Raw genomic sequence first — 24948 nt, 5'->3', positions numbered from 1 at the left:
TTTGACATGCTCGTTTTTCCCATTTCTCAGCTATGTAGAAGGACCTGTTTAAGGAACAATTTGACTTAAGTGTTTGGCATAAATAAATAACACCTTTTGGAATGATACTGTGAAGGATTGGTAACTGGAGCCCTATTTATACTAATGCACATGGAAATACAGAAATGGTTCTGATCAGAATTGTTTGTTTCTCATTTGGTCAGGACAGCAAAACCAGTAGGGAACTTCATCGTTAAAACTGTACAAATGTGCATTTGTTCTACTGAATATTCTTCTGATTGTGCTAGTTTGCAAAAGGATTTTTTTATCTAGGGACTCTGTATTAGCAGTTTAAAAAGCTGGTAGGCTTTTGGAGTACCCAGGGCTTGCTTACCACATCTTGAATCTCCATGGAGGTAATTGCTAAGCTGTCCTGTTACTGGTGTGACTTGCTTAGGAGGTGACAAGTGTGGGTAAGTAACAAAAGACAAAATCAGACTGCACAGTTGTTAAGTCCGCATCACATTTCAATAGCCTGGCTTCCATAATTTGCATCAGCAATTTAGGTCTCCTTTCAGACCTTGTTTGCATTTGATGTTCTCCCCCTGTGCAGTTCCTACAGAAGGGATGGGATTTTGCTCAGATTTCCAAGGAAACCATTCTAGTTACTTGGCAGTCGGCAATTCTTGGATAAGCAGCTGATGTTTTTAATCTCAGGAAATATATAAAATTATTTGCCCTGTGACATGGAAACAGTGGATAGTCTGAATTAATAGAATAATTTTAGCTCCATACTTCATCAGGTGGTTTGCAGAGAAGGAAGAAAATACACAGAAGGTTGAACATGCCTTGGATGGATCCATACTGAACTGGAGAAGAAATGGTTGTTAATATATAAGTGACTTTTCAAGACAGTGGTGTGCTGACTCTGAGACACCCATTGTGAAGCACAGTGTTTCCTTTTGATTTACTGCTAAACTGTATTTCTTTATGACATGTTGTAGTTAAATTCCTCATACAGATTTACTCCTCAGTTGTTACAGGAGAGAGCTAGATTGATCTTGGATTTTTAGAGGTTTTAAATACAAAAATTGTATATTATTTTCCCCTAGGTAGTTCGGGGGTAGTTAGCAGGTAACATTTGATACTCGTTTTTCTTTCTGTCACCTCTACTATGCCCACTTAGATCGAAGCTGTAAGAGAACTGTTCAGAAAATCTAAGCATAAAGCTTGCAAGTCTGAGGAAGTCACACAGTCTAACTCAAAAAACAAAGCCACACATCAGTTGTTTTTCAAAATAGGAATACTTGCAGCTTGATGGCTCAGTAGCTGATGTTACTGACCAGTATTTCTGCAAATTGGTTCCTGCGTATGCAGAAGATGTTTGGCTGTGTTCTGTGGAAGTTTCAATGGCTGTATACAGCTCCTCAGCTTCTCGCTGTTTTTAAACTGGTGATGTCTTCTGACCTTTGCTACATAAAGGGTGCATCTGCATGTGTAGCTCTCATTATGACTGAGGCATGTTAATGCAGTCTTTTTTCATGTTTGTGTTCAATCAGTGCAATTGCAAAACTGTTAAATTCTGATTGCAAATTTGTTACCTTTGATCTTTATCAATTGAGTCAATTTTATTAGTATGTATGAACTTAACATATAACTATGTATTTTCTATATTGTTGATGTTTTGTTTATTTAGTGTAACTGTATAAGGATGTTGATGCAGTTGGGATGTACTTTGTTTATGGCATTGTGAGAAGGGCTAGTGTTTCTTGGGACGGAGACTGATACTGGAAAATATGAGGAGACTCTTCAGCCCTGAGGTGGAAAGTTTTGTGTTCCTCACTGGTATTCCAAATTGGAACAGGATTGTTAATACTTGTGGTCTTTTGGCTTGTGTATTAAATCAGCTGGCATTTTTAATTAACAGTCCTGTACCTAACTGACTCAAAATGACATCTCTCTTGTGTAATTTAAGAGAGGAGCCTCAGACCAAACAGACATTTCAACTCAAATCTTCCAGAACAGTAATAACTTCATAGCAGAAAGATCTATTGGGAGCAACTGATAGAAATATTCATTGTGCTAAATCACTTCCAGTCAGATGCAGTGCTCTATTTTCCAAACTATCAGTGCGAGACCCTTCAGAGTGCAATTCTTTGAAAACAAAGAAATTATAACAGTCACCAGCTCTTACTTCATTCTTGGCCATTAGTAATTAAATCAGTGTAAAGCAGATGTGTAATCAGTTTTCCCTTGCCCTACTGCCTGCTCACAAAGGAAAACAACTAGTTGAAGATGCATCTCATTTTAATGTTTGACACCCAGAAGCAATACAATAGAAATGTTTCTGAAACATTAAAAAATTATTTTAGTTGCAAACCTGAAGTTACTCACTTGTTAATCTTGGCACAGTAGATTGGGCACCCTGAGTAGCAGCAATTTTACAGTTAAGCCATCACTATTAAAAAATGAGTGAAAGTACATGCTCATCTTCCAGGTTGGATTGTGGAATGAATAAATAGCTGCAAATAAGGTTGATATTCTATGTAGAATTACTTCTTATATGCATTTGGTACATAAATAATGGTGTGTCTGTGTAAATGATAACATAAACTGTAAAAATGAATGTCCTGTCAAGGAATCTGTAGGGGGCAATGTTCATGTAACAGACTTGCATACCTCACATGTGATGTTTAATTGCAGATGTGGATGCCACCTGTAGTGATTTTGATTTTGGAACAGCTTTGCATATTGCTGCATTTAACCTATGCACAGGAGCTGTCAAGTGTTTACTGGAACATGGAGCAAATCCTGCCTTTAGGGTAAGGAGCTAGGTTGTAGATTCACCAGAAGGTGAAAAAGGTACCTGGAAAAACTGAACAGTCTGTCCAGGATTTTGACTAGCTAAAAGTGTGCTACATGGAGTGAGAATGCCTCAGAAAAAGATATTTGCAACTCATAGTGGATGATTTTGTATGCTTTGTCCTACTTGTGTGTGTGTTGAAGTTTGAATTTTTGTGTCATGGTCTAGTTCATTAGTTCAAATAATTTTCAAGAGGTTTTTCTGTTTGTTGTTTGAGCTTTCGTTTGTTAATACTCATGGGTGTCTTGCAACAGCTGAGTCCCCATGGCAGTGGGGGATCTTTTCAGAAATGGAGGAGTGCAATCTTTGCCCTCCAGAAATGCAGTGTTGTGCTTAGCAGTGAGCCTGGTGTGAGCATGAGTAACCGAGAACGAATAAACATCACCTGCTCTCCTTAGTAACCTAGTAATAAGCACAGGTTATAGTGCAAAGTATTGCTAATATGTGTCTAGCCATAGTCATGGGTTTTGATGGAGTTTTGTGTTTGATTTGGGTATTTGGGGTTTTGTTGTTTTTTATGTTTTTTGGGAGGAGAGCTCGGAAGGTTTTCTTATTTTAGCAAAACCAGTATCTCAGTTTTCCATTTTCAAATGAAGGGGGTTATTTTAAATGAGAAATCATAGTTGTTTTAAGGGTACTCAAAAGTAATTATTTCATGTGGCACTGTTACTGTGAAATCTTCTGGAACATTACTGTCCATACAGTTCTTTGAGATATTCAGTCTAGATCTCTTGAAAAATGGTGGGTTTCTCTTTGTCTCTTTATTCAGTGTGCATGAATGTGTCTCCAGTTCTCTGGCAGCTGTTATGTTTAGGAGTCTGTTGTCACAGGGAATGCTGCTTTGTAGTTGCACAAGCATTCTGAGCTGGCAGAGGTGGCTGTGCCCTTGAGAAGGGAAATCCTGAGCTTCCACTTCGCCTTCTTGCCACTGCTCTGCCCCTGCTTTGTGTTGGCACAGAGGTTTGCAGGGCACCTGCTGGGCTGAATTGTGGGACTGATGTGACTAAAATAATCTCTAATGTCATGACTATAAACTCAAACTCCCCACTCAACTTTAATCCAGCTATTTCCTGTTTTTAAGGTAGTGTGATTTTTACTTTTTTAAGGTAGTGTGATTGGAGATTTTTAAAGAATGGTGGGTGTTGAATTGCTCAAACCTGCAATAAAGTTTTGACTAGAAACAGTGTGTAGAATTGGATTATTTGGGAACAGCAGTTTAAATTCTGAGTAAGGATTATACTTTTCTAGCTTTGAGATGGATTGAGGGGGGGCTCAGGAAACATTGAACTTGTAGTCTGTTTTGAAGGGACCAAAACAAATACAGTCTTACTCTGCATCATTCCTTCTGGTAATGTCTGAGTCCAGGGGCTCAGCTGAGACAAATTTCGAAGTCTGAGAAGATTATTTTGCTGCAAAGATTGTGAAAATAGGCAGACAGCCAAAGCTCCACACCAATGGCTTTGCTAAAGAGTATAGGTAGAACTGTCCCTGGAGCAGCCTGACAGTGCCTGCTGTCTGGGCAGCTGGCCTGGAGTTGAGGTTAACTCCAGGGGAGCTGGTGCTCCAACAATTTATCCTGTCACATAGGACATGCAGGGAATCACAGTCATGGCTCTCTGGGAGTGGGACGTGTTTGGAAAGGACTCAGTCCTTAATCTATCTCTCATAGGATAGTCTGTGTCTAGATAAACCTGAACAGATTTATTGAGGTACTCATGTGAGCCATTACATTTGCATATTCTATACTTGCAACATACTTTAAAATTCCCTCTTATATTTGAAATAAGCCTCACCAAGGAGCAAGCTATATGCTGGATAAAGATAGATTCTTTGGGAGGAGTTGGCATTTTGGTATTGGCATTACAGACCAGAAGTCTGCCTTGCTTTCCTGACTCTGTGTTCAGATACACAGATACACACAAGTGTCTTGTTTCAGGTTTCTGAGTCCTAATAATGTTCTTAAATTTGAAAATGTGGGTTACTTGTCAGTTTCAAAAATGACATGCTGTACATGCTAGCTGATCTATCTAAGGATGTTTTGGCATCCTTATTTGAAAATGTGGATTTTTTTCTTAGTTGTTTATATTCTAGGAAAAATATCTAATAAAGAGGATTAAACACTTAATAAAACACTGTGGTTTCACCTGATCAGATTTATCTTGTAACAGCATTAAATCCTGTGCTATGTTATGTTTCTACAGAATGACAAAGGGCAGATTCCAGCAGATGTGGTTCCTGATCCAGTAGATATGCCACTGGAAATGGCAGATGCAGCAGCCAGTGCAAAGGAAATCAAGCAGATCCTGCTGGATGCAGTGCCTCTGTCGTGTGACATCTCCAAAGCCATGATTCCAACCTACGACCATGTCACAGGCAGGGCCATGCTTTTATCACTTGGCTTGAAGCTGGGAGATCGTGTTGTTATTGCAGGACAGAAGGTATGGCCACCACCCTGGCAATACTCTCATAATTCCTGGAGAGTCCATTTCTTTACCACTTTGGAGACATACCTCAATTTGAGGGTCTGAAATGCTTTTTGGAAGGTGGGATCTCTGGATGGCAGCAAGGAGCTGGTTACGGAAAGTAATAAGCTGAAGAGTTGTGTGATAAAGTCATTATTATGAAAAGCACTTTTGACAGGCATAGGCTGCATTTTGTGTCTTTAAATGATTTTTGACAGTCTCCTATAGTACATCAGCATGGCTCAGCTTTTATTAATGTTTTTTGGAGTCACATCAAAGTGATGGTAAAATTCCCAAATTACTTTGAGTTGCCCAGCTTTGTTAGGAGTGTGCATTTGTGAAGTACTCCTGATAGTTTCCAGAAGTAAAGGAAAAAACCCTTCAGTTCTGCTTAGCCTATAGTAACCCAATTTCACTGGTGCAATGCAGCTAAAATCTTTGAAGCAGTGCTGTGCCAATAGGGTTGTTACATGGTTCTGTGGAAGTAGAAGGATGTAGCTAAAAGAGGTCCAGCTCAAATGTGAATAGCTTTTTAGAAGCTACCACGACAGCCACCTTCCTAAAAATATATTTGAAAACTGTAATATTAATATTGCATTCAGTATTCAGACTTTTTATTTGCTCTGATAGCAAGGGATCTAAGTGCTGGAACTCCTTTAGAGAAGTACTTTTGTCCTGGTAAATACTGAAAACATTTGTGAGCAAAATTTTATATTTTAATAACTTTCACTTTAATAGCTTTCCTAATATAACTTCAGATTTCTAACTGTCACAACAGAAAGATTCTAAAGTGATCTCCAGCAAGAGTGTGAAGCAGCTCCCATTGTGTATTTTAATTTGGTGTATTCTTGAAATTGGGTCAGGGAAAGCAAAGGAATCACTACCTATGCAGAAGGTATTTTAACTGAAGTATGTACAGAAAGCCACTTATTCTTTAAAGACAGAAGTTTCTTTATCAGAAATCACAGTGGCAGCAAGGGGAGATAATTTAAGTGCAAGTTAATGGAGGCTTTAGAGCAAGAAAGTGATTAAATTGGTGCTCTTGTGTATCTTTCCTTTAAGTAAGGCCCACAGAACAGTTTGTGCTGTAATGTGCTCACTGTGCATGGATAGAGCTGCTTGGGTTTGATTACTTTTATTCTTCTAATTGATTATGCAGTTGCAATGTTTTTTAAGGAGTTGTTAGAAACTGTTTTTGTGCTGCCAAAGGCTTTGCAGCTAGCTTGCTTTACTTTAGGGGAGACAAATTTGTTCTAGAGCAGGTGGGAAGAAGGAATGTGATTGTGCTTTTTGAGCTTCCATTTCCACAGCAGCTTTCCTCCCTTCCTTCCTCTGTGTGTGAGGAGTTGTTGTGCAGTACCCCCACATTACTTCCCACCCCTTTTCTCCATTTGCCTGAATGGAGAAGTTGTTCTCAGCCCTGCCTTCCCCTCCCCCTTGATACTCCTAAATTTCTACAGGGTGGAGCAAAAGTGAAAACAGGATGAGGGAAATGGTGCCCCGTTTTTAACCTTCTCCTGGATCAGTTCTCAGTCTGCAATATGGAAGCTGGGATGAGGGCACTTGAAACAGCAGCATTTTTTGGGGCTATATTTACAGTTTCCTGTTGTCTTTCCTGCTTCTGCAGTCTCCAAATATGTCAGCTTTAATGAGGCTTGAAAGCCAAGCACAGTAGATGCCAGAGGGAGAATAGATTCCTCTTTTGTCTCCTACTGCGCCTGTCATTCCGGTTGTCTTGCAGGGTAGGAAGCTGTGTAAGCAGGTGTTCATGTGTACATGATTTGGGGCTGCACAGCTCCACCAGCTCCTGCTCTGCTAGATTGAGTGTCCATTTGGATCACATCTGATGAAATGGGAGTGCAGGGAGGCCAGCAGCTGGGAGAAAAGTGCTCCTGCTCTGTCTCATGCGAGAGAGATCCCCTGCTCCTTGCTTGCAGGGGTTCTTGGGCAAAATTGGAGCTGCAGTTTTGCCATCTCCCACCTCTGCTTTAAGATACTGGCTGTTCTCCTCTCTGCTCAGTAAATGCCCTTTGGCTGGTGCCTGGAAAGTAAGTGGAGGAACTGTAGGAATCTGTGGGGCTGCTTGGCCGAACTTCCCCTGGCTGAATTTGATCCCTGTGTCGATGGCTGAAAGGCCTCAGTCTAGATTAGTGTAACATACCTGCCTATCACAATCAAGTTCAAAGAGATGTTCAGCACGAGAGAAGAGGCTCTGGGTCGTGCTTATTTCTTTACAGACATTAGCAAAGAGTGCCTGGAAGGTTTTATAGTAAAGAAAAAAAAAAGGTTTCTATCTGTTTACTCTCTGAGGGTTGGATTAAACAGTGGAGTGAGTCATAGTGTAAAGTGAGCTCATATTAAGGTCACATGAGATGAGGAAAACTGAGCAACTGAAAGATCAAAGATTTTTATTACTAAAACTAATTTAAAAATCAAACATAAAAACTAATTTAAATCAATGTTAAATGCATCTCATGTAGTTATTCCTCCCCTGTTTGCTTGAAGTGTGTGAGCTTATGATGTATGTTTGTGAAGAATGAGGTCTACCAGCAAGACTGGTCTGTCTTGATATTCTTCACATGCTTATCTGTTCAGAGTTTATAGTATTTATTGAAGAAACAGCAAATGTTTAAAACATTTTAAATGTTTAAAACATTTGCTGGCTTTTAAAATTTTGTTTAATCATAAGGAGAGAATAGAAGACTTATGAATCTTTTCCAAAGAAAAAATTAATTATGCTCTGAAGTTTACCCTTGAACCCCTGCTATATATATATATATATATATATATATATATATATATATATATATATATATATATATATACACACACACACATATACTTGTATGTGTGTATTTATGCACACACAGATTTGTCTAATATTTCTATGGAACCTCCAGTTGAGGAAGATACCTAGCCCAGATTCTGGAATTATTCTTGTATAAACAGTGCAAGTAAAACCTCTCACTGGGCATGTGCTCCTGTACCTTGCTGACCTTGAGCTGTGTTTGCAGTGGTTCTTACTGTCTAATTCTTGTCTGTTGTGACATCTGTCCTTAACCATGGCTGCTGTTTAATGCAAAATATACACAGGAGGAATAAGAATACACAGGAGGAATAACTTTTGGAAAATGTTTTGAGTGGTGTTGAAAGGTAGGAATGTAAGTGAGGGAAATGATGTTTGCATTTTTGTGATGAAAAGCTTGGAGATGATTTGCTGTCTCTTCCATAGCCAATACTGTTTTCTCATGAACAATACTTGTTTAACAAACCCATTCTGTGTTGATGTTTTTTCTCTTAGGTTGGTACCTTAAGATTTTGTGGCACAACGGAATTTGCCAGCGGCCAGTGGGCTGGTGTAGAGCTGGATGAACCAGAAGGGAAGAACAATGGAAGTGTTGGAAAAGTCCAGTACTTCAAGTGTGCACCAAAACGTGGTATAGCCTTTGTTTTCTTTTTTCTTCAAATTTTAAACCTCCAAATTTTAAAGTGTACTGGGAGGTATGAACTGTTTGGGAGGATAAAAACAGGTAGCAGGTTGTGTTGCTTTTCTTTGTAGTGCTTTGTTTGATTTATTGGTTCGTTAGCTGGTCCTAAAATTTTGGCTGCAACTATTTGCAAAACGACTGAAACAACCAATCAGTCACAAATTCTGGTTATTTCCTTGAAACTGTGAGATTTCCTGGTTTTTTATTGATACATTGTTGAAACTACTAGTTTGTACTGTAATAATAATAATCATGTTTCTTTACCTGCTTTGTCTTGGTAAGACATTCCTGCTTGTAGTTGTTTTCTGACTTTGAGCTTGAGGTATTTTAATTGAGGTGCCATGGCCACACAGGGCACACAAAGGTATTGTGGTTTGTAGCAGTGGAGGACTGCTACAAACTGTTAGGACTAAAAGGAGATTCTAATTGATAGTCTGACTGTTTCCAACTTACTCTGTTCAAGTTGCTTGATAAAGATTTCGGTTTCACTGTTCTCTTGAGCTTGTCCTTCCTACCCTGCAAGTGCTTTGTCAGCGTAGCAAGTTATGATGGTGTTTAAAAGAAACCCCTGAATTAATTGATGTGAGAGAGAGTAGCTGCAAAGTTTTATTACTTTTCCGTTACCCATGGTTCTTTGTTGGCACATACAATTTTCTCTCCAGGTATCTTTGCACCCCTTTCCAAAATAAGCAAGGCTTCTGATCACAAAAAAAGCTCTGTACGAAGCTCTTCTGTGCGGTCTTCGCCTTTGGTCAAATCCAAGAAAGTAGATGTGACACACATAACTTCCAAAGTGAATTCTGGTGAGTGTTTTCTTGCATGTTGACACAGGATGGTGACATACTAATTTTCAAGAATTAGTAAATCTTGGTGTTAAAATTCTTGTTTGGCGTTAGTTCATAGCCTGGGATGAGGTGATAAGGTATTCATTAACTCCACGTTGTCCTGTTGGAAGTTCACTGGCCTGTGGAGTGGTACTGGAAGGACGTTGTGTGGAGCTGTGATTACAGTGATCGAATGTACTGTTGACAGTTTCTATTCTTTACATGCTCTGTATAGAAAACCCTTCACCACAACATTTATTCTTGAGCCATTAAAGTAATTTCTAATTGGCTGTGATACCACTTAAGTGTCTCAACTTAATGAGCTTCTATTTAGTAAGATATTCCTGGAGAATTTGCAAGGAATGAAAATCTAGTAAATAATCTATACACCTTTATGCCTGGAAATTGAAGAGATTTATTTTCTGGCAACATGATAAAAAAACTATTTAACTAATTGTATTTTATCTCCTAATTAAATTTCTGAGTAAAACCGGTGCCAAATTAGAAGAGAGAGGTTGTCCTTGTAATAAGGCCTCAGTCTACTGACTGGAGTCATGGGCTCAGTCTCTGGCTCTGGTTTACTTTCTTAGTAATTTGCTCAAATTACTTAATCCTTCTGGGTAAGTTCCCTCCCTGTGGAGTGAATGATCCATGTTTTCTGACTGTTCAGGTTCCAACCTGAACAGGCTCTTTTTTCCTGCTGTGTGCACTGCTGGCCATGCATAATCTGGCCCCCCGTGTTTGGCTGCCTGTGTAATAATGTCAGTAAATACTTCATTGGCATTTCTTCTGCCTTTTGAGCCCTGTTTAGGTGACTCACACTAAGGCAGCACAACTTAAGGGATGGAAGATACCACACATTCTCATTGAATTTACCCAAGCACCCTAAAACATTGCACACTTTCCCTGTAATATTCAGGGTATAGAAACAATGCAGCAGGCTGGTGCCAGGAAAAGATGCATTTTGACAGCTTTTTGGATGATTTACGTAACTTTTCTCTGCATAGGTTGACGGGGGAGTGATCATCTGTATTTACAATTAGCACAAGATTCAAGCCATTTATAAATGGGTTTCTTGCATAAAAATCTGCTTGGGATAAGCAGTTTGTTGGGAGTATTGCTCAGGAGCTGATCCAAGCTGACTTCTGTTAATTATTTTCCAGTGTTTGATTAACTTTTTTGTGAACTATTTGTAACCCATTAAACTATAATGGGAGACACTTTTCCTTTGTCACTGACCTAGTTCAGTCATAACCCACCTTGTCTGTCCCAAAGGTGCGGCTGTGTGTTTGTAAAAGTTAAACATTTGATACCTTGCTTTAAGCTAGAAATCAGGGTGAGTTAAGCATCATCTACCCAAGAGAGCTTACATCCACTGGATGTGAGTGTCTGGAAGCTGCTGTGCGCAGGGAGTCCTTGCACAGAATTCCATTGGGATTAATATGCCTGGAATCCCAATTCCATTGGGATTAATGTGATTGGCTTGGCAGGAGTGGTGCAAGGACAAAGCTGCAGAGGCAGAACTTGGGTTTGCAGTGTTTATGTGCATCACCAGGTCACATTTCTTTCCTTTAAACTTCCTCCCTGGATTACATTGGTTTATAATGATTCAAAAAAATTAATATTTTTTTGTAGAGAAAGTTATAAGCTGCAAAGTAAAATAAAATATTGTATAGGGGTTTTGAGATTTTATTTGGTTCTACTGGATTTGAATAATCCATCACATTGATGAGAAAAGATCTTTTTCAAGTTTCTAGGAAAATGATTACTGAGATAAAATTAAGAAACGTGTTATCAGTCACAAAACACTAGGGTTTTGATCTCATGCCTTAATAGCCATAAAAGTTTGGGAAATACACTACATTAATAAAATAGTTCAGTCCCTGTGGCTGAATTAAGCTGAGAGATTTAGTTAAATAAAACAGATGTGATTTTTCTTTCATGACAGGAGGGGATAAATCATAGATAAGCTTGTTCTTCATTGAGTTAGAGTAGGAAACTGTCAGAAATGCAAAATGACTATTTGCAAATTATAACCTAGGTGAGAGTATGAGTTCCTACACATATCACAACATTGCTGCTCTGAGAGTTAGGCTCTTCAAAATCATACTGGCATGCTTACATCATTATTTGTAGTCAAATGAAGGTTTGATCTCAAATCTCTCTCAAAACCTTGATGTGTAATCTTTAAAGCAGAAATTATGAAATTAATACTGGTGAATAGTAGACCTTAAATACTATTAAAGTGAATGTTATAGATACGAATGCTTGAAAGATTTAAATAAAACTCCTTCAATATAAAAATCAGTATTTTATAGACCATTTGTTTATTGTTTGGCAAGATAGTTTGGACTGGTTTAATGTGTTAAGGGGTTTAATATCTCTGCTTATCCATCAAAAGAATTCTGCAGTTCTTGTTTTACCCATTTATCAAGTGTCCTAAGAAATTGTACAGTTTTATCAATTTTTCCATGCATCCAGTAATCTGCATAATCTGCAAAAAATGTTTTTGTATGTGACTTTTCTGTAGAATTATTGTTACTTGTTAGGATGTGTATATTTAATTGCAGATATTCTTTGTGTAGGCCTAAATATTGCAAAAAGGGACAGTGCTTCTGAAAACAACTTTCTGACTGCCAACAGGGGAAAAACTGCACCTGCAAAAGATGGTAATGAAATAATTTTTAAATTTTTTTTAACATCTTAAGAAAAATTCTTTGTATGGTAGAAGCAGTATTATTGCTGCCCTACCTCTGTAAAAGCCCTGTATCTACACTGTAGAAAAAAAGTTGCCATGCTTGTTTAATTCAAGTCTCAAGCAGGCTGTAGGTATTTAGTTTTCTAGGAGCAAAGTAATTTGTGTGGATATTTGGCTGGTGTTCTGTGTTGGTTTGGTAACCACTTCTGTCTGAATACTTGGTCAGGGACATGGAAAAGCCCTTAAAGCTGGCTCTTAGTAAATGATCCTTGCAGAGGATCTGCAGAATTACCAGCTGAGGTTTTTGAGGGAGACCTTTTGCCCTGTATTGTTGCTGCCTAGATTTTAATATTCTGTTGGCATTTTTTTTCTCTCCTCTATCTGTATGTTCATGCTTCTGTAATAAAGTGTTACCATCTAACAGTGCTTAACAGTCTTGGTGCTGTGTCATGGCAGACTCACAAGAACAGGCTTCAAATATGAAAAATGAAACTAGCTTCTAAAGAGTGCCTTCTGCATGTGAATCATTCTGTGCAATTACCTAGTTTCACAATTGGTTAACAACTTCTACCACAGCAGTGCTTTGCTGAACTTGAAACACAAAGGGACCTCGCTTTCAGCTGTCTTGAACAAACCCTCAAATTTGTGTCTCCTTCGAGGTTCTGTCTACAAAATCATACTCTTAAGTGTTGGTAAAAGCAGTGTTTCTTTGGAATAATCCGAAGTGTGAATTTGAATATGCCTTTTTAAAGTCACAAAATCACAGAATAGTTTGACTTGGAAGGGACCTTGAAGATCATCAAGGGTCATTAAAGATCATCACCCAACTTCTCTGGGTAACCTGTTCCAGTGTCTCCCACCCTCACAGTAAAGAATTTCTTCCTAATACCTGATCTAAGCCTTCTTTCTGTCAGTCTGAAGCCTCTACCCCTTGTCCTGTCACTGCTTCCACTTGTGTAAAGTCTATCCATCTTTCATGGGGGCCCCCCTTAGTCACTGCAAGGCCACAATGAGACTTCTCTGGGACTGACCAACCCAAACTCTCTCATCCTTTCCAAATAGAAGAGGTGCTTCACCCCTCTAAACATCTTCATCTCCTCCTTTGGACTTGCTCCAGCAGGTCTGTGAAGGAAAGCATCTTTTTATAGCTTCTGTGAGTGAACAGTTATGAATACAGAAAAGACAACAGCTGGATTTATAAAACATGGCTTAGGAGTAAAGACTTGAAATTTGTGATTGTGTGATTAAAAAGACGGAAGATGAAAGGTGTAAAACTGGAAGCTTTATAATACAAGGGATGGTATAAGCCACTCTTCATGTGTAGTTGGAGTAAGAAACCTTGATCTAAACTGGTGGTGATTGAGGTTTTACATTAGCAGGGGGAAAACCCTGTAACCCTAGGGATGATTATGTAGTGAAATACACTACCGAGGAAGTCTTGAGATTTCCCTGATGGGAAGTTTTTAACAACAGGCCAAATACTCACCTGTCAGAAGTGTTGTAACAAATAATTGTTTCACCTGAAGGAAAAGGAATCAGTTATGTGGCCTGCTGAAGTCCTTTCTGCTATTCCTTCTCCCATGCTGTGATTTCCCACACAATGAAGTATCTTGATGACAGGTTTAGTTGGAGCAGTTCTTGTTGCATCCCTGTAAAAATGGTGGTCTGACCTCCAGTGAATCCATCCCTGGACTGGCTTTTAAATAAGTACATGTAGCATGTGTTTGCAAATGTGCACATGTGTTTATACCCTGGACATGGAGCTGAAGTTTGCCTGTTTAGTCACTATTTAGTCAGTAATTTGCATTTTCTTTATTGTAGCCTAACTGCAGTGAGTCTCTCAGACTCTTCAGATTTCTGTCATCAGCTTTTGTTTGGACACACTACCTTTGCCTTTCCTCAGTTCTTTACTGTTTTGTAAAATTGGAGAATTAAATTACATTGAGCAAACTAACCCTGTGTCAATATTAAGGTGTTTGCCAAAACTAATGGATTAAGCTTCTCAAAAGTCTGGAAAGTTTGATAAGCAATATTATCTTAATTTCTCACATTGATAAGCTGAGGCATATATGTATCTTGCTGTACCCTGCCTCATTTTGGGCAGAAGGGGTTAAGAAAGGGGAGAAGATGACGAGCCTTGAAAAGGAAGCAGGAAAGATGAACATTAAGTCTTATTGGACAGTTTAGACTTTAGGGTTTGTAAATGGAAATAAAATTGATTTATTTCCCATTCTTGTTTTATAGTACAGATTTTAATATTAATACAGTATGTAATGGAATATAGTAGGCTTCAATCCAGGCAATAATTCACTCACATAATATCACCTTCCTTTCACTTCTCATCAAATCTTTAGTAGGCTGGATGCTGAAAGGCTGGTGGTATGATCTCTTATTACTAAAGTTCATGTATTTTAATAAATATGCTTGGGACTGTTTAGATGAACTTTCATAGAATAATAAAGATGGGCTTTTGGAGACCTCTTCTAGCACTCAGCTATCACCATATTCCCAAGGCAGGGTTGTGTGCACCCCTGTCATTCCTGACAGGTGTTTGTGCAAATGCTGCGTAACAAGTTCTAACTTTGGCTCTTTACTTTGTATTCTGCTGTCCATGGAAAGCAGATAACTTCCATATTGCAAAAGCTTTCCTTACTGCTTAATTTGTCCTTTTCCAAATTAGAATCCCTGAAGGAAAACTTTCATTTATGTCTTTAGGTTTTCCCGGGTACAGCAGCTCTTCCTCTTCTACTGCCTCCTTGGAAGGCAAGTGGAATTACTCCAAGAAGAGGAACTCAACGAGCAGCAGTAAAAAGGCCCTGACTAGAGTGTCTTCTGCCTCATCTAAGATTAGTGCTGGTATGGTCTGGTGTATTTTCACAGGGGGGAGTTCACTGCTGCGTTAAGTACTTCTGTAGAACTACTTGTGTTGTTTCAGAATCTGAGATAGTTCGAGAAAGACACTTGTAAAGTAGTTTAACCATAAACCTAAGTTTGGCAACTTTTAGAGAGATTTTTGTAATGTTTTCAACATGCAGAGTGTTTTTATAGTTGGTCACTGTACCTTTTCAGAGCAGAGAAAAGGCTGTAGTCCAGTTTTTGTGCTGCACAAAACAAATTTTTGCCTAAGCAAAATTTGTGTTGCCATGTGTGGAAGGTACACTGTGTTAGGGATAAATACTTTGTTCACTAATCAGTTGGCTTGCTATTGAAAACTTTCTTAAAGATTTAATCTCACTAATTTCAGACCTTGTTTTTCTCTTGACCAGGGCTATATAGTTCCCCAACCACAAGGAAAAATGCTCTTGATGGAGAAATCCAGGTTGGAGACAGAGTACTGGTGGTGGGACAGAGAACAGGCACTGTTAGATTTTGTGGGACAACAAAATTTGCACCAGGTATGTGCAGTGCTCTGTGTACGTTGTCAAATCAGTATGGATTTGACATACTGAATGGAAATCCATCTTTTCCTTCACTCCTTCCAGATGAATTCTAAATTTAAATTGCTTTGTTTCCAAGTTCTTTCTTTCTCTCTCTCTCCCCCTCTCCCTCTTATGTTTCACTGAATATTTTTTACTTTAATGCAACGGTCAGGAAAAAATAATAGTTTAAAATGTGACTTTTGTCCACTATCTTGACTTATGTAGGAGAGATACTTTGATGTTGAAGTTGTAGGTATTACAGAATCACAGAATATTCTGGGTTGGAAGGGACCCCCAAGGATCATAGAGTCCAGCTTCTTAACAAAGCTTTCTGAAAACCCTCAGTTTAGTCTCCAGGGGGATATATGGTTTATTGAGATCACATGCATTTACTCCTTACTTTTCATATTAAGGTTTTTTGACACAGCTTGTCTCTTGCAATACTACCACTCTTATGTCATGTACCAGTCTCATTTCTTAATTTATTGGCATCTTTAAGAGGGTAGTTGTGAACATTAAAATTTTAACTAACAAACCTTTAAGTCACAAGATCATAAAATGACAAATATCTCAAGAAGCCCCAACTCCTACCACAGTTTTCTCATCCTTCTCCCTTTCAGCTTCTCCCTTCCCCTTGCTAAAAAACACTTTGCAGTGAAGCCAAGTGCTGTCAAAGGCAGCCAGTTGTTCTGCATTGTGGAAATTAATTTTGAATCTAATATTATCTTCTCTATGGCCCTATTCTATAATCTTACTGCAAGAGTAATGCGGAAGCAGTTGGTAAGTGTTGGTGTGAGCAGCTGGTTTGGGTGAGGGCTGTGTGAGTGGCAGTACTCTGTCGTGACACTGGGTGGCATCAGCATTTAAAAAACCCCGTCAGGATGCAGGGTCTTGGTACGAGCTCTGTACTTGTTTCTTCCCTGCCCCGTTGCCCAGTTTCACTGTAGGCAGTCCTTGCTCAGGTACTGCAGTTCCCTGAGGGTCACTTCAATGTCATCGCTCTTTGTGTTGTTGCCGACAAAGTGATCAGGGAAGAAAAGGGCTGTTTCCCACATACACTGACAACTGTGAAATCAGAAAGCTGTTTGACAGTGTAAAGTCTCCTCCCTCTCTGCTTTAAATCAGGAACATAATTTTTTTGGAGGAAAACACGCTATTGTAAGAAGTGAGGATGGAAAGATGACAAATCATCACCATTTGCCAAGCCAGTAATTTATAGAAAATGTAACAGATGCATGTTTAAGTATTTCAGTTCTAATGTGTAGCAAAGCTCTGGAAGTTATCCAGGGTTTGTTCCTTCTACTGCAATGCAGATCTTTATTTAATTCTGAAAGTGGGAAGGGGAGAACTTCTGATATACTGAGCCCTTCTAATTCATAAGCTGTCATTCTTGAGTTTCGTGAGCTGATAATTAGAATTACGGTTTTATCTAGTGCCTTAGTACCAAGTGACTCGAATTAAATTCTGAATCTTCTGGGGATGGATAGCATAAGGACTACTAATGGAGTATGAAATTTAGCACCTTTGTGTAATTAGCTCACATTTATCACAGGTTATGAATGATCAAGCTCATTAACATCTTGCTGCCTATTCAGTGTTCTGTAGGAGATTAATTGATGGCCAGTTGCAATTTTTGCACCCTTCTCTTGGTATCACACGACCAGCCTTGTAATTTGTATTAATTATAACTTGCTAGATAAAGAATGAATTAATATCAAAACTTTAATTTTACCATGGATGATCTCAGATGAGGCATAAACCATGTGGTCAGAGGAATGAAGAAGGAAAGGTGAAAGAGCAGTGCTGCTCTTTGCTGTCTCCTTGTTGTCCAATAGCCAGTTATGCTCAGTAACATTCTATTTTACTTTAGTGTGTACATATATATATATATATATGTATACACACGTATATATTCCTCAAATGTTTTAACTTTTTGTATTAATTAAAATGTCAGTAATTTTACTGAAAGCATATAAAAATGCTGAGATTATTAGATTTATTAGGGTATAATTTTGACATAATTGCATAGATAGCTATTTTATAATATTCCTATTTACTGTTAGCATCTTAACATTTTCTGACTAGAAACTGTTTTCCTTGATGGGGATGAATGCCAAGTGTGCCAGTGGTCTAGATGAAGAAAAACCTGCAGTGTTTTGTTCAAAATGCCCTGACTTTACTGGTTTGCAATGTAGGGTTCTGGTGTGGAATTGAATTGGACAAGCCCCATGGGAAGAACGATGGCTCTGTGGGAGGAGTGCAGTACTTCAGTTGCCTTCCCAGATATGGCATATTTGCACCCCCATCTCGTGTACAGAGGTGAGCACTGAAGCTCTTGTCATCTTCGGGTTGCCAAATGATTTCTTAATACATTTCCAACGTGGAACAAATTTTCAAACAGATACAGAAGATATGAATGTTTTCTTCTGCAAATGTAAATTTATAACCTCCATTAAAAATCTGGTGGTTTTAGATCAGTTTTCTGAAAGCAGAGTGTAAAACTAGAAATGCATTTTCCTCTGTTTCTCTTACAGCTACCTGAAGTATTTTTATTCCAGGGCCTCTGATACTCTTGTGTTTATTAAACCTTACTTTTCTGACCCAATCCTGATGTGTTCTGCTAAATTCAATTTAGCATAAATATAAAAGGAAATTGCCCTTGGACATGTCTGAAAATGCTCTTTTTATCCCAGCTAACTGCACGGAGGATCCAAAGCATGCACCACTTGCTTGTAGTCTCTTCCTTAGGTTTCAGGAAGAGCATCCAAGGAGTTCTGTTCTCTTTCCTCCTCTGTTTGTATGTAGTTACTCTGCCAGATATGTTCTTGCTTTTATTTCTCTGAATAAGCCAGCTCAGGCAAACTCTTAGGAACTTGCCTCAGAATCATACCTGCTGTCTCAATGAGTGCGAGGCAAGTAACTCAAATACACACTTTCCTCCAGGCACTTCTTGCATAGCAGCCTGAGTGCAGCAGGAATGCTGGTGTCTCTTGGGGGCTGATGGAGAAGGAAAGAATCAAAACCTCATCAATATTTGACAAGAAGCCAGTAGGTTTGTTCAGAGTTGAGTCAAAATGACCTCTTTATTGTGTCATTGCTTTTCAGACTGACTGGTTCTCTGGATTCTCTCACAGAGACTTTGTGGAGTAAAGGAACTCACACTTTTCCAGGTAAGAGTGGGAGACATTGAGATTTAGGTGAGGCAGAAACTGCTCTGCAGCCAGAACCATCTGCACAAAGCCAACTTCTCCAAAATCACAAGAGATTTTCAGGGACCCCAAATGCCAGTCTGGCTGCTCCCTTCCTAAAAATCTAGCCTGCAGAAGGAGCTGTGGAGTACTGTATTGTTCTTAACACTCTACTGGCAGAAAGAATTATGTCAGTTATGACTGTTGGCAGTCTTCCCTTACTGCTAATATGCATTCTAATTAGAGAGAAAGGGAAATGGAACCTGCTCCTTTATACAAATTGAAATTGATGACGGGATCAGTAGGGGGACATCCCTATGAAATTACTAAAACTTGTGTGAGGTACTTGAAGTAGTTGGTTTTCTTTTCCTCTACTTTAGTTTCTTGTGAAAAGACCTTTAAATTACCCTTGTTTGATTTGCTTAGTTCAGTTTCTTTTCCCTCTGAAAAGCCAAACATATTATAGGCATACATGTTCATGAGAAGTTTCATCATATAATTTCCACATTAGAGGGGAGAATGTGCAGCAAATGTAGAGGAAGCAGTATAAAAAAAAACCCACAAAAATACGTGTTCATAAAGGTGTTCTTTTTTTTTCCTTAAGAAGTCCTACACAGCTTATTAATCTTTCCACTCAGGTTTTAGACGCAGTCTAAGCACCACTTCTGCATCTTCACAAAAGGAGATAAACAGAAGAAATGCCTTTGTTAGGTGAGTGTTTCGAGTTTCAAGAGCTTGGGTGAGCTGGCTGTTAGCTTTGCTCCAAAAAACCCCTTCATGCATATAGGATATCAAGACCATTGCATGTTCTTCTTTTTTTTTTTTTTTTTTCAAAATAAACCCATAGTACACTGTTTTTCCATGGGTATCCAGGAGTACAGTGCTAGAATTCAGGTTGGCATTAAAGTTGTTTTCCAGTCATATTCTCCAAATTCTTGTATTTTCACACAGCTGGGTGAAGTTGAGAGGCTCTTGGTAAAGGGCTTCACTTTGCTCTGGTGATCCTGACTGACAGTTGTATGTTAAAAGTTGTTTTGGTTAAACTGTTTTAAGCCCCAAATAAAATGTTTTGTATGGCTTAATTTACCCATACTATCACCTGCTGTAAATACTGCAGATCCTAGCATCGGGTGAAGGAAATTGCTTTTCCAATACTTCAGAGTGCCGAGTGTAGCAGCCTGTTACTGTTATTTCATGGCTTGTTAGTTACATGAGATCGAACCCAGTTTTCCTAAAAAGGGATTTGAGGGTGTGTTTTTTTTCCCCCACGCACTTCTTTGAATTACAGATTCGCCCTGGATGTTTATAACAAAGAAAGGATATTTTTTGTTCCCTTTCCTTTCCCACTAGATCCAAGAGCTCCGTGTTGCGGCACAGCTGGAGCAGCAGTGCGACAGCTCCCTCCGAGGGGCCTGTGAAGCTGCACGAAGGCTCCCAGGTTCTCCTGACGAGCTCCAATGAAATGGGCACCATCAGGTACATTGGCCCCACAGACTTTGCCCCGGGGATCTGGCTGGGGCTGGAGCTCCGCAGTGCCAAGGGGAGGAACGACGGCTCCGTGGGGGAGAAGCGCTACTTCAGCTGCAGGCTGAACCACGGTGTCTTGGTGCGACCCAGCAGGGTCACCTACCGTGGTATCAACGGGGCAAAGCTGGTGGATGATGTTTGCTGAGCCCACAGTGCTGCTCACAGAGTGGGGGAAGGAAGGAGTACTTTAAAGCACACAGCAACCCCGCCCAGAATGCAGACTTCTTTTGGAATCTCTAAACCTGCATTTGCATTTTACATATATAAGTATATATGTATTTGTGTGTATATAATAGCTATATTTTATATAAATATATGTGTAAAATAGAGAGATAAAAAAGTGTTCAGTCATGTTAAGAAGTAAAACCACTGCTGAGTTTCTCTTACTTTAATGACCCTTGCCTGGAAGGTTATTAAAGCATCTTGGGTTTAAGATGCTGCATCATTTGAAAACCATTCCTGTTGGAGAGCAGAGTGTCTGCAGCGTTCTCTAAAGTTCCTGTGTGGTTCATGCAGTATTTAGAGGGTTTTTTCTCCATGCAGTAATGAACTGGAAATGTTTGTGCATTGCCTGTTTTTGACAGCGGAGGTGATTGATGGGTGGCATTAGCATGGTTCCTGGGCACTTTGTCAATTCCAATACCAGCTGCTAGCAATAAGAAAGGAGAGAAAATAAAAAGCCAAACTCCCCCTTTTTTTCAAATAGTTGTGGAGTATTTTTGCATTTTATCCTTTGGATCTCTCTTCCTCTTTCTCCCTCCTCTCCATAATGCAGAAGGGCTGATAAATATGAAGATTTGCCCCTCTCCTAGTGAAGAGCAGCAATTAAATAAGAAGCCTTTAAAAAGCACAAATATGCTGCACGTCAGTCTGTACAGAAACAAGCACTTTTTGTTCTGCATTTGTAGAAGGAGCTACATACAAGATGCACTCTTTAAAATAATGCACTTTGCACTCTCCTGGAGAGCTTACCCTCATTTTTAGACTATTTTTTTTTTTGGGTGCTGCAGGCAATGAGTATCACAGTTGTAAAATGCAAATAAGCCAGAGTGGAATATATAATTCCCTTATCATAAATATTAAGTCTGTATAAATACAGCAAGGTAATTCCTGCCAATGGTATGGAACAGTTACAGGGTTTTCAAGCAAGCTGTTGCCATTGTTTGATTAGTTTGTGATACATGTTTCTTTTTGTTTGCTTTGGAACGGTTTCCAGTATAAATTTTTTGTGAGATCTCGTGATGAATTAAAGATAATTTTAGGTACAGCACTGTAACGGGCCTTTATGTGACATCATTTGTGTGTCAGCCTTTTAGAACAGCTAATCTTTTGTCCATGTTTTAAACATAGAATGTATTTTAATTGTTGAGCATATGTCAACATTATCTTAACTGGATGGGTTTGTGTTTCAGAACAGTCATTTTACTCTTAAATTATTTGCTTGCTCTTGCCTACTTGAAGAAGTGATACTTTAAATCATAATATCCTATTTTTAGACAGAATCCTGCTGCTGTAACCTTTTAAATGTTGCTGTAGTTATTTTCCCTGATCTGTATTTAAAATAATGCATATTGTACTCTAACTCAGAGGAATTTTTAATTGAATATAAAAGCTGTAAAATTTGAATGTAAAAAAAAAAGTAATGCTTTATATTAAGAGATGCAGATACTCAGTGACGTACAGAACTTTGTCTAATATCTGTTTCCTGCTGATATTAATAAAATGAAACCCTGTTAACTAGTAGAGCAAAAATAATTTTCATGGGGTCTTTAGAGAATGTACATTTCTTGCTTCTGTTCTTCTGTACAAATTAAGTGCAGGGAGTTCAGTGTTCAACTGCCGGCTGTGAACCAGCAGCTTTCCTCTCTCCTGGCTGTTCAGCACAGAACTGCCAGCTCCAAACAAACCCTTTGCACAGCACTTTGTGTCACAGCCTGGTGCTCCTGGGAGAGCAGTGGAGTTTCTGTGAGGAGACACTCATTACCAGGAATGCTCTTTTTCCTGCCTGACCAAATGGAATGGGTGGAACTGCTTTATCTGAGGGGTAGCTGGAGTTCTGCAGGAGGTAAGGTATGGGAAGAAGTGTGTGGGTGAGGCAGCAAGCTGGGGCAGCTTGTTGGAGTCACAGCATTTCTGTGTGGTCTGCCTAGCACAGATGATTCAGTGGGAGCTTGTTTCTCCTGCAGGGTGTCAGGCTCCACCTTCCACAGCTCTGGAGCCCCACACAGTTCAGCTGGAAACGGGGTCTTGGCCTGGGCCTCACTGAAACTGCCTGATGGGCACAGGAGAGGGCAGAGATACGATCTGGCACTGGTGTATTGTGCTCTACCTTCCATTTCAAGCTTCAGCCAGCAGCACATCTCTCCTGGAAGCTCTGGCTGTAATTGGCTCGAGCACTGTAGCTTAGAGAAGCAAGTCTCACTGTTATCAGGATGGAGCTGTTTTGGTAGCTCTCAGCATCTTCTGCCAGGAAGCAAGAAGCACTGTAAATTTATGCTGTCTGAAACAGAAATAAATCAGTCCATTCCAGAAAGGATTACTGATGGCTCTCTTCAAGGTGATGATGGGAAGGGATTTGTGCTTCCCTAAATCCAAGGTAAGTTGCCATAATCCTTTACTCCAACTCTTGCAGGAGAACACTGTCATAAAGAAAACTCTGAAAATAAGTGGCAGTGAAGTTTGAAATTAGGTGCTGTGCAGAGGACTGTACTGTCACAGCCCCTGACTGGTTAGGAAAAAAGCCAAATGATCGTCAAAGTCTCAAGAAACTACATAAATAAAACATTATGTGTAGTTTATAAATAAACAAACAGATGGTCCCCAGCAATTCTGTGCTCTCTGTGCAGACTCTGAGGCCAGTCCTTGTCCCACAGCATGTCTCAGGTCCCAATAAAGAGAATGTCCTTCAGTACGCTTAGCAATTAAATCTTTGAAGTTTTCTTGAACACTGGCTGGAAAGGAGAGACCACAGGTGCATGTGACAGAGGGAGGAGAATTTTCTTGAGATGTCCAAGGATGGGGAATTAATTTCTAGGGAGTTCAGCTCAACTGGACTCGGTGACTGTTCTGCAGATGGTGACAGTAATGGTTTTCTGGGCAGGGAGCCTGTGCCTTCACTGTGCTGCTGGTAAGCAACATCTGAGGCACACGGATCCAAGGCTGGCTCTGCAGAGCTGCAAGACATAGCGTGGTTCCTCTGACAAGTTAGCTCTGTCACCTGTGAGAGGTGGCAAATCCAGCTTTTCTGTCATGGCTGTTTCAGAGTTCAGAGTTTGCAGAAGCCTTGTCAAGGATTAGGTGGAAACTGAAACTGTCCACAAAAGCCACGTAGCAGAATACCCACCTGCATCCTTCTCCCTGCCTGGCTGCAGACTCACAACTCTGGAAGAAAGGGGAATTGCAGCAGAGATTTCCAGCCAGTGCCAGATCCAAACCAGGCTGTGGTGGCTGGCTGCTACCAGCCGTGTTGCTGGAAGAGCATAGGAGAGCTCCTTTTTGAGTTAAGACAGGGAAGAAAACAAAGGAGGGAGAGGAGAGGTGCCTACTGGAAAAGTCTTATTAACCAAACCACAGCACTATCCTGCAGAAAAATGAGCACGTGAAGGAGAAAGTCTGTAGTAAGTTAGTCCTAATTTCAAGGGGGATTTCATGAGAATGCAGCTGCCTGGGCCATAGGAATGATAAGGGACAGGATAAAAAGTGAGTGTTTCAGGGCAGGAGCTACCACTTCCTAGAATTGTCACAAGATTCAATATTGTCATTTTCAAGACTGAAAATTAATTAAAATACATCTTATAAGTAGACCTACCCTCAGTCCAGACTCAAAGGCTGTCTTAGATACATACATTTAGGAAAACACTCAAATGCTATCTTCAGCCATATCCTTTGTTCTCTTTTTATATTGGCTAGTTTGCTGCGGGCAAAAGCCAGCCTTCCTTGTGACAGAGGGAAGGGCACCTTACCGTGTAAGAAACTTGGTGTGTAACTTTGGCAATGCAAAGAAGTCTGGAACAGCTGCTGTGAACCCAAAATGTGGCTCGGGGTACCACCAAACCTACTCCTTAGGGTGTTCATCACCTTAACACTTCTGCAACTTCTGCCAAGTAAAAATGGATGTCCAGAGACATCTGGACATTGATCCAATCATTGCACAGCCCAACACAGAGAACTCCAGCTACTGTCACTTTATTTGTCTTCATGCCTTGTGGTTCACTACACTTGTTTACAATACAAATACACTATTCAATACAAAATACTCAATGACCATATATTAGTATTTTTCTTCATAGTATCCCTGAAGTGCACAGGCCCTTCCTTTATAAACAATGTTGCATAAACGGCTGTACATGAGACAGACACTCCTATAATGAAGCTCAATACTAAAAGAAGCCAGGAGCGGACATTTGGGACGTTTCCCTGTGATGGGTTTAACTCTGGGACAGATGAACAGTGATGGCTTTGCTGCTGTGGAAGGCTGTTTTATGCTATTCCCACATCAAG

General features: G+C 39.6%; 1 protein-coding gene across 2 annotated transcripts in view; it reads left to right on the top strand.

Annotated features, from left to right (window-relative positions):
• CLIP4 (CAP-Gly domain containing linker protein family member 4) overlaps window positions 1-22191 on the top strand; it is a 28104-nt gene extending 5913 nt beyond the window's left edge. For both annotated transcript variants that reach the window (XM_068186052.1, XM_068186051.1), the window contains exons 6-16: window positions 2683-2801; window positions 5044-5280; window positions 8606-8741; window positions 9455-9595; window positions 12202-12285; window positions 15030-15170; window positions 15581-15709; window positions 17929-18052; window positions 18839-18903; window positions 19560-19632; window positions 20272-22191. In XM_068186052.1, the coding sequence (XP_068042153.1) occupies window positions 2683-2801; window positions 5044-5280; window positions 8606-8741; window positions 9455-9595; window positions 12202-12285; window positions 15030-15170; window positions 15581-15709; window positions 17929-18052; window positions 18839-18903; window positions 19560-19632; window positions 20272-20593 (1571 nt within the window). In that variant the 3' untranslated portion in view covers window positions 20594-22191. The remainder of the gene's footprint in view (window positions 1-2682; window positions 2802-5043; window positions 5281-8605; window positions 8742-9454; window positions 9596-12201; window positions 12286-15029; window positions 15171-15580; window positions 15710-17928; window positions 18053-18838; window positions 18904-19559; window positions 19633-20271) is intronic.
• The last annotated feature ends 2757 nt before the right edge of the window (window positions 22192-24948 follow it).

This window comes from Anomalospiza imberbis, chromosome 3 (assembly GCF_031753505.1).
Source record: "Anomalospiza imberbis isolate Cuckoo-Finch-1a 21T00152 chromosome 3, ASM3175350v1, whole genome shotgun sequence".
Classification (NCBI taxonomy): domain Eukaryota; kingdom Metazoa; phylum Chordata; class Aves; order Passeriformes; family Viduidae; genus Anomalospiza; species Anomalospiza imberbis.
The sequence above is the reverse complement of the archived record's forward strand: the minus strand, read 5'-3'. Positions and strand labels throughout refer to the sequence as shown.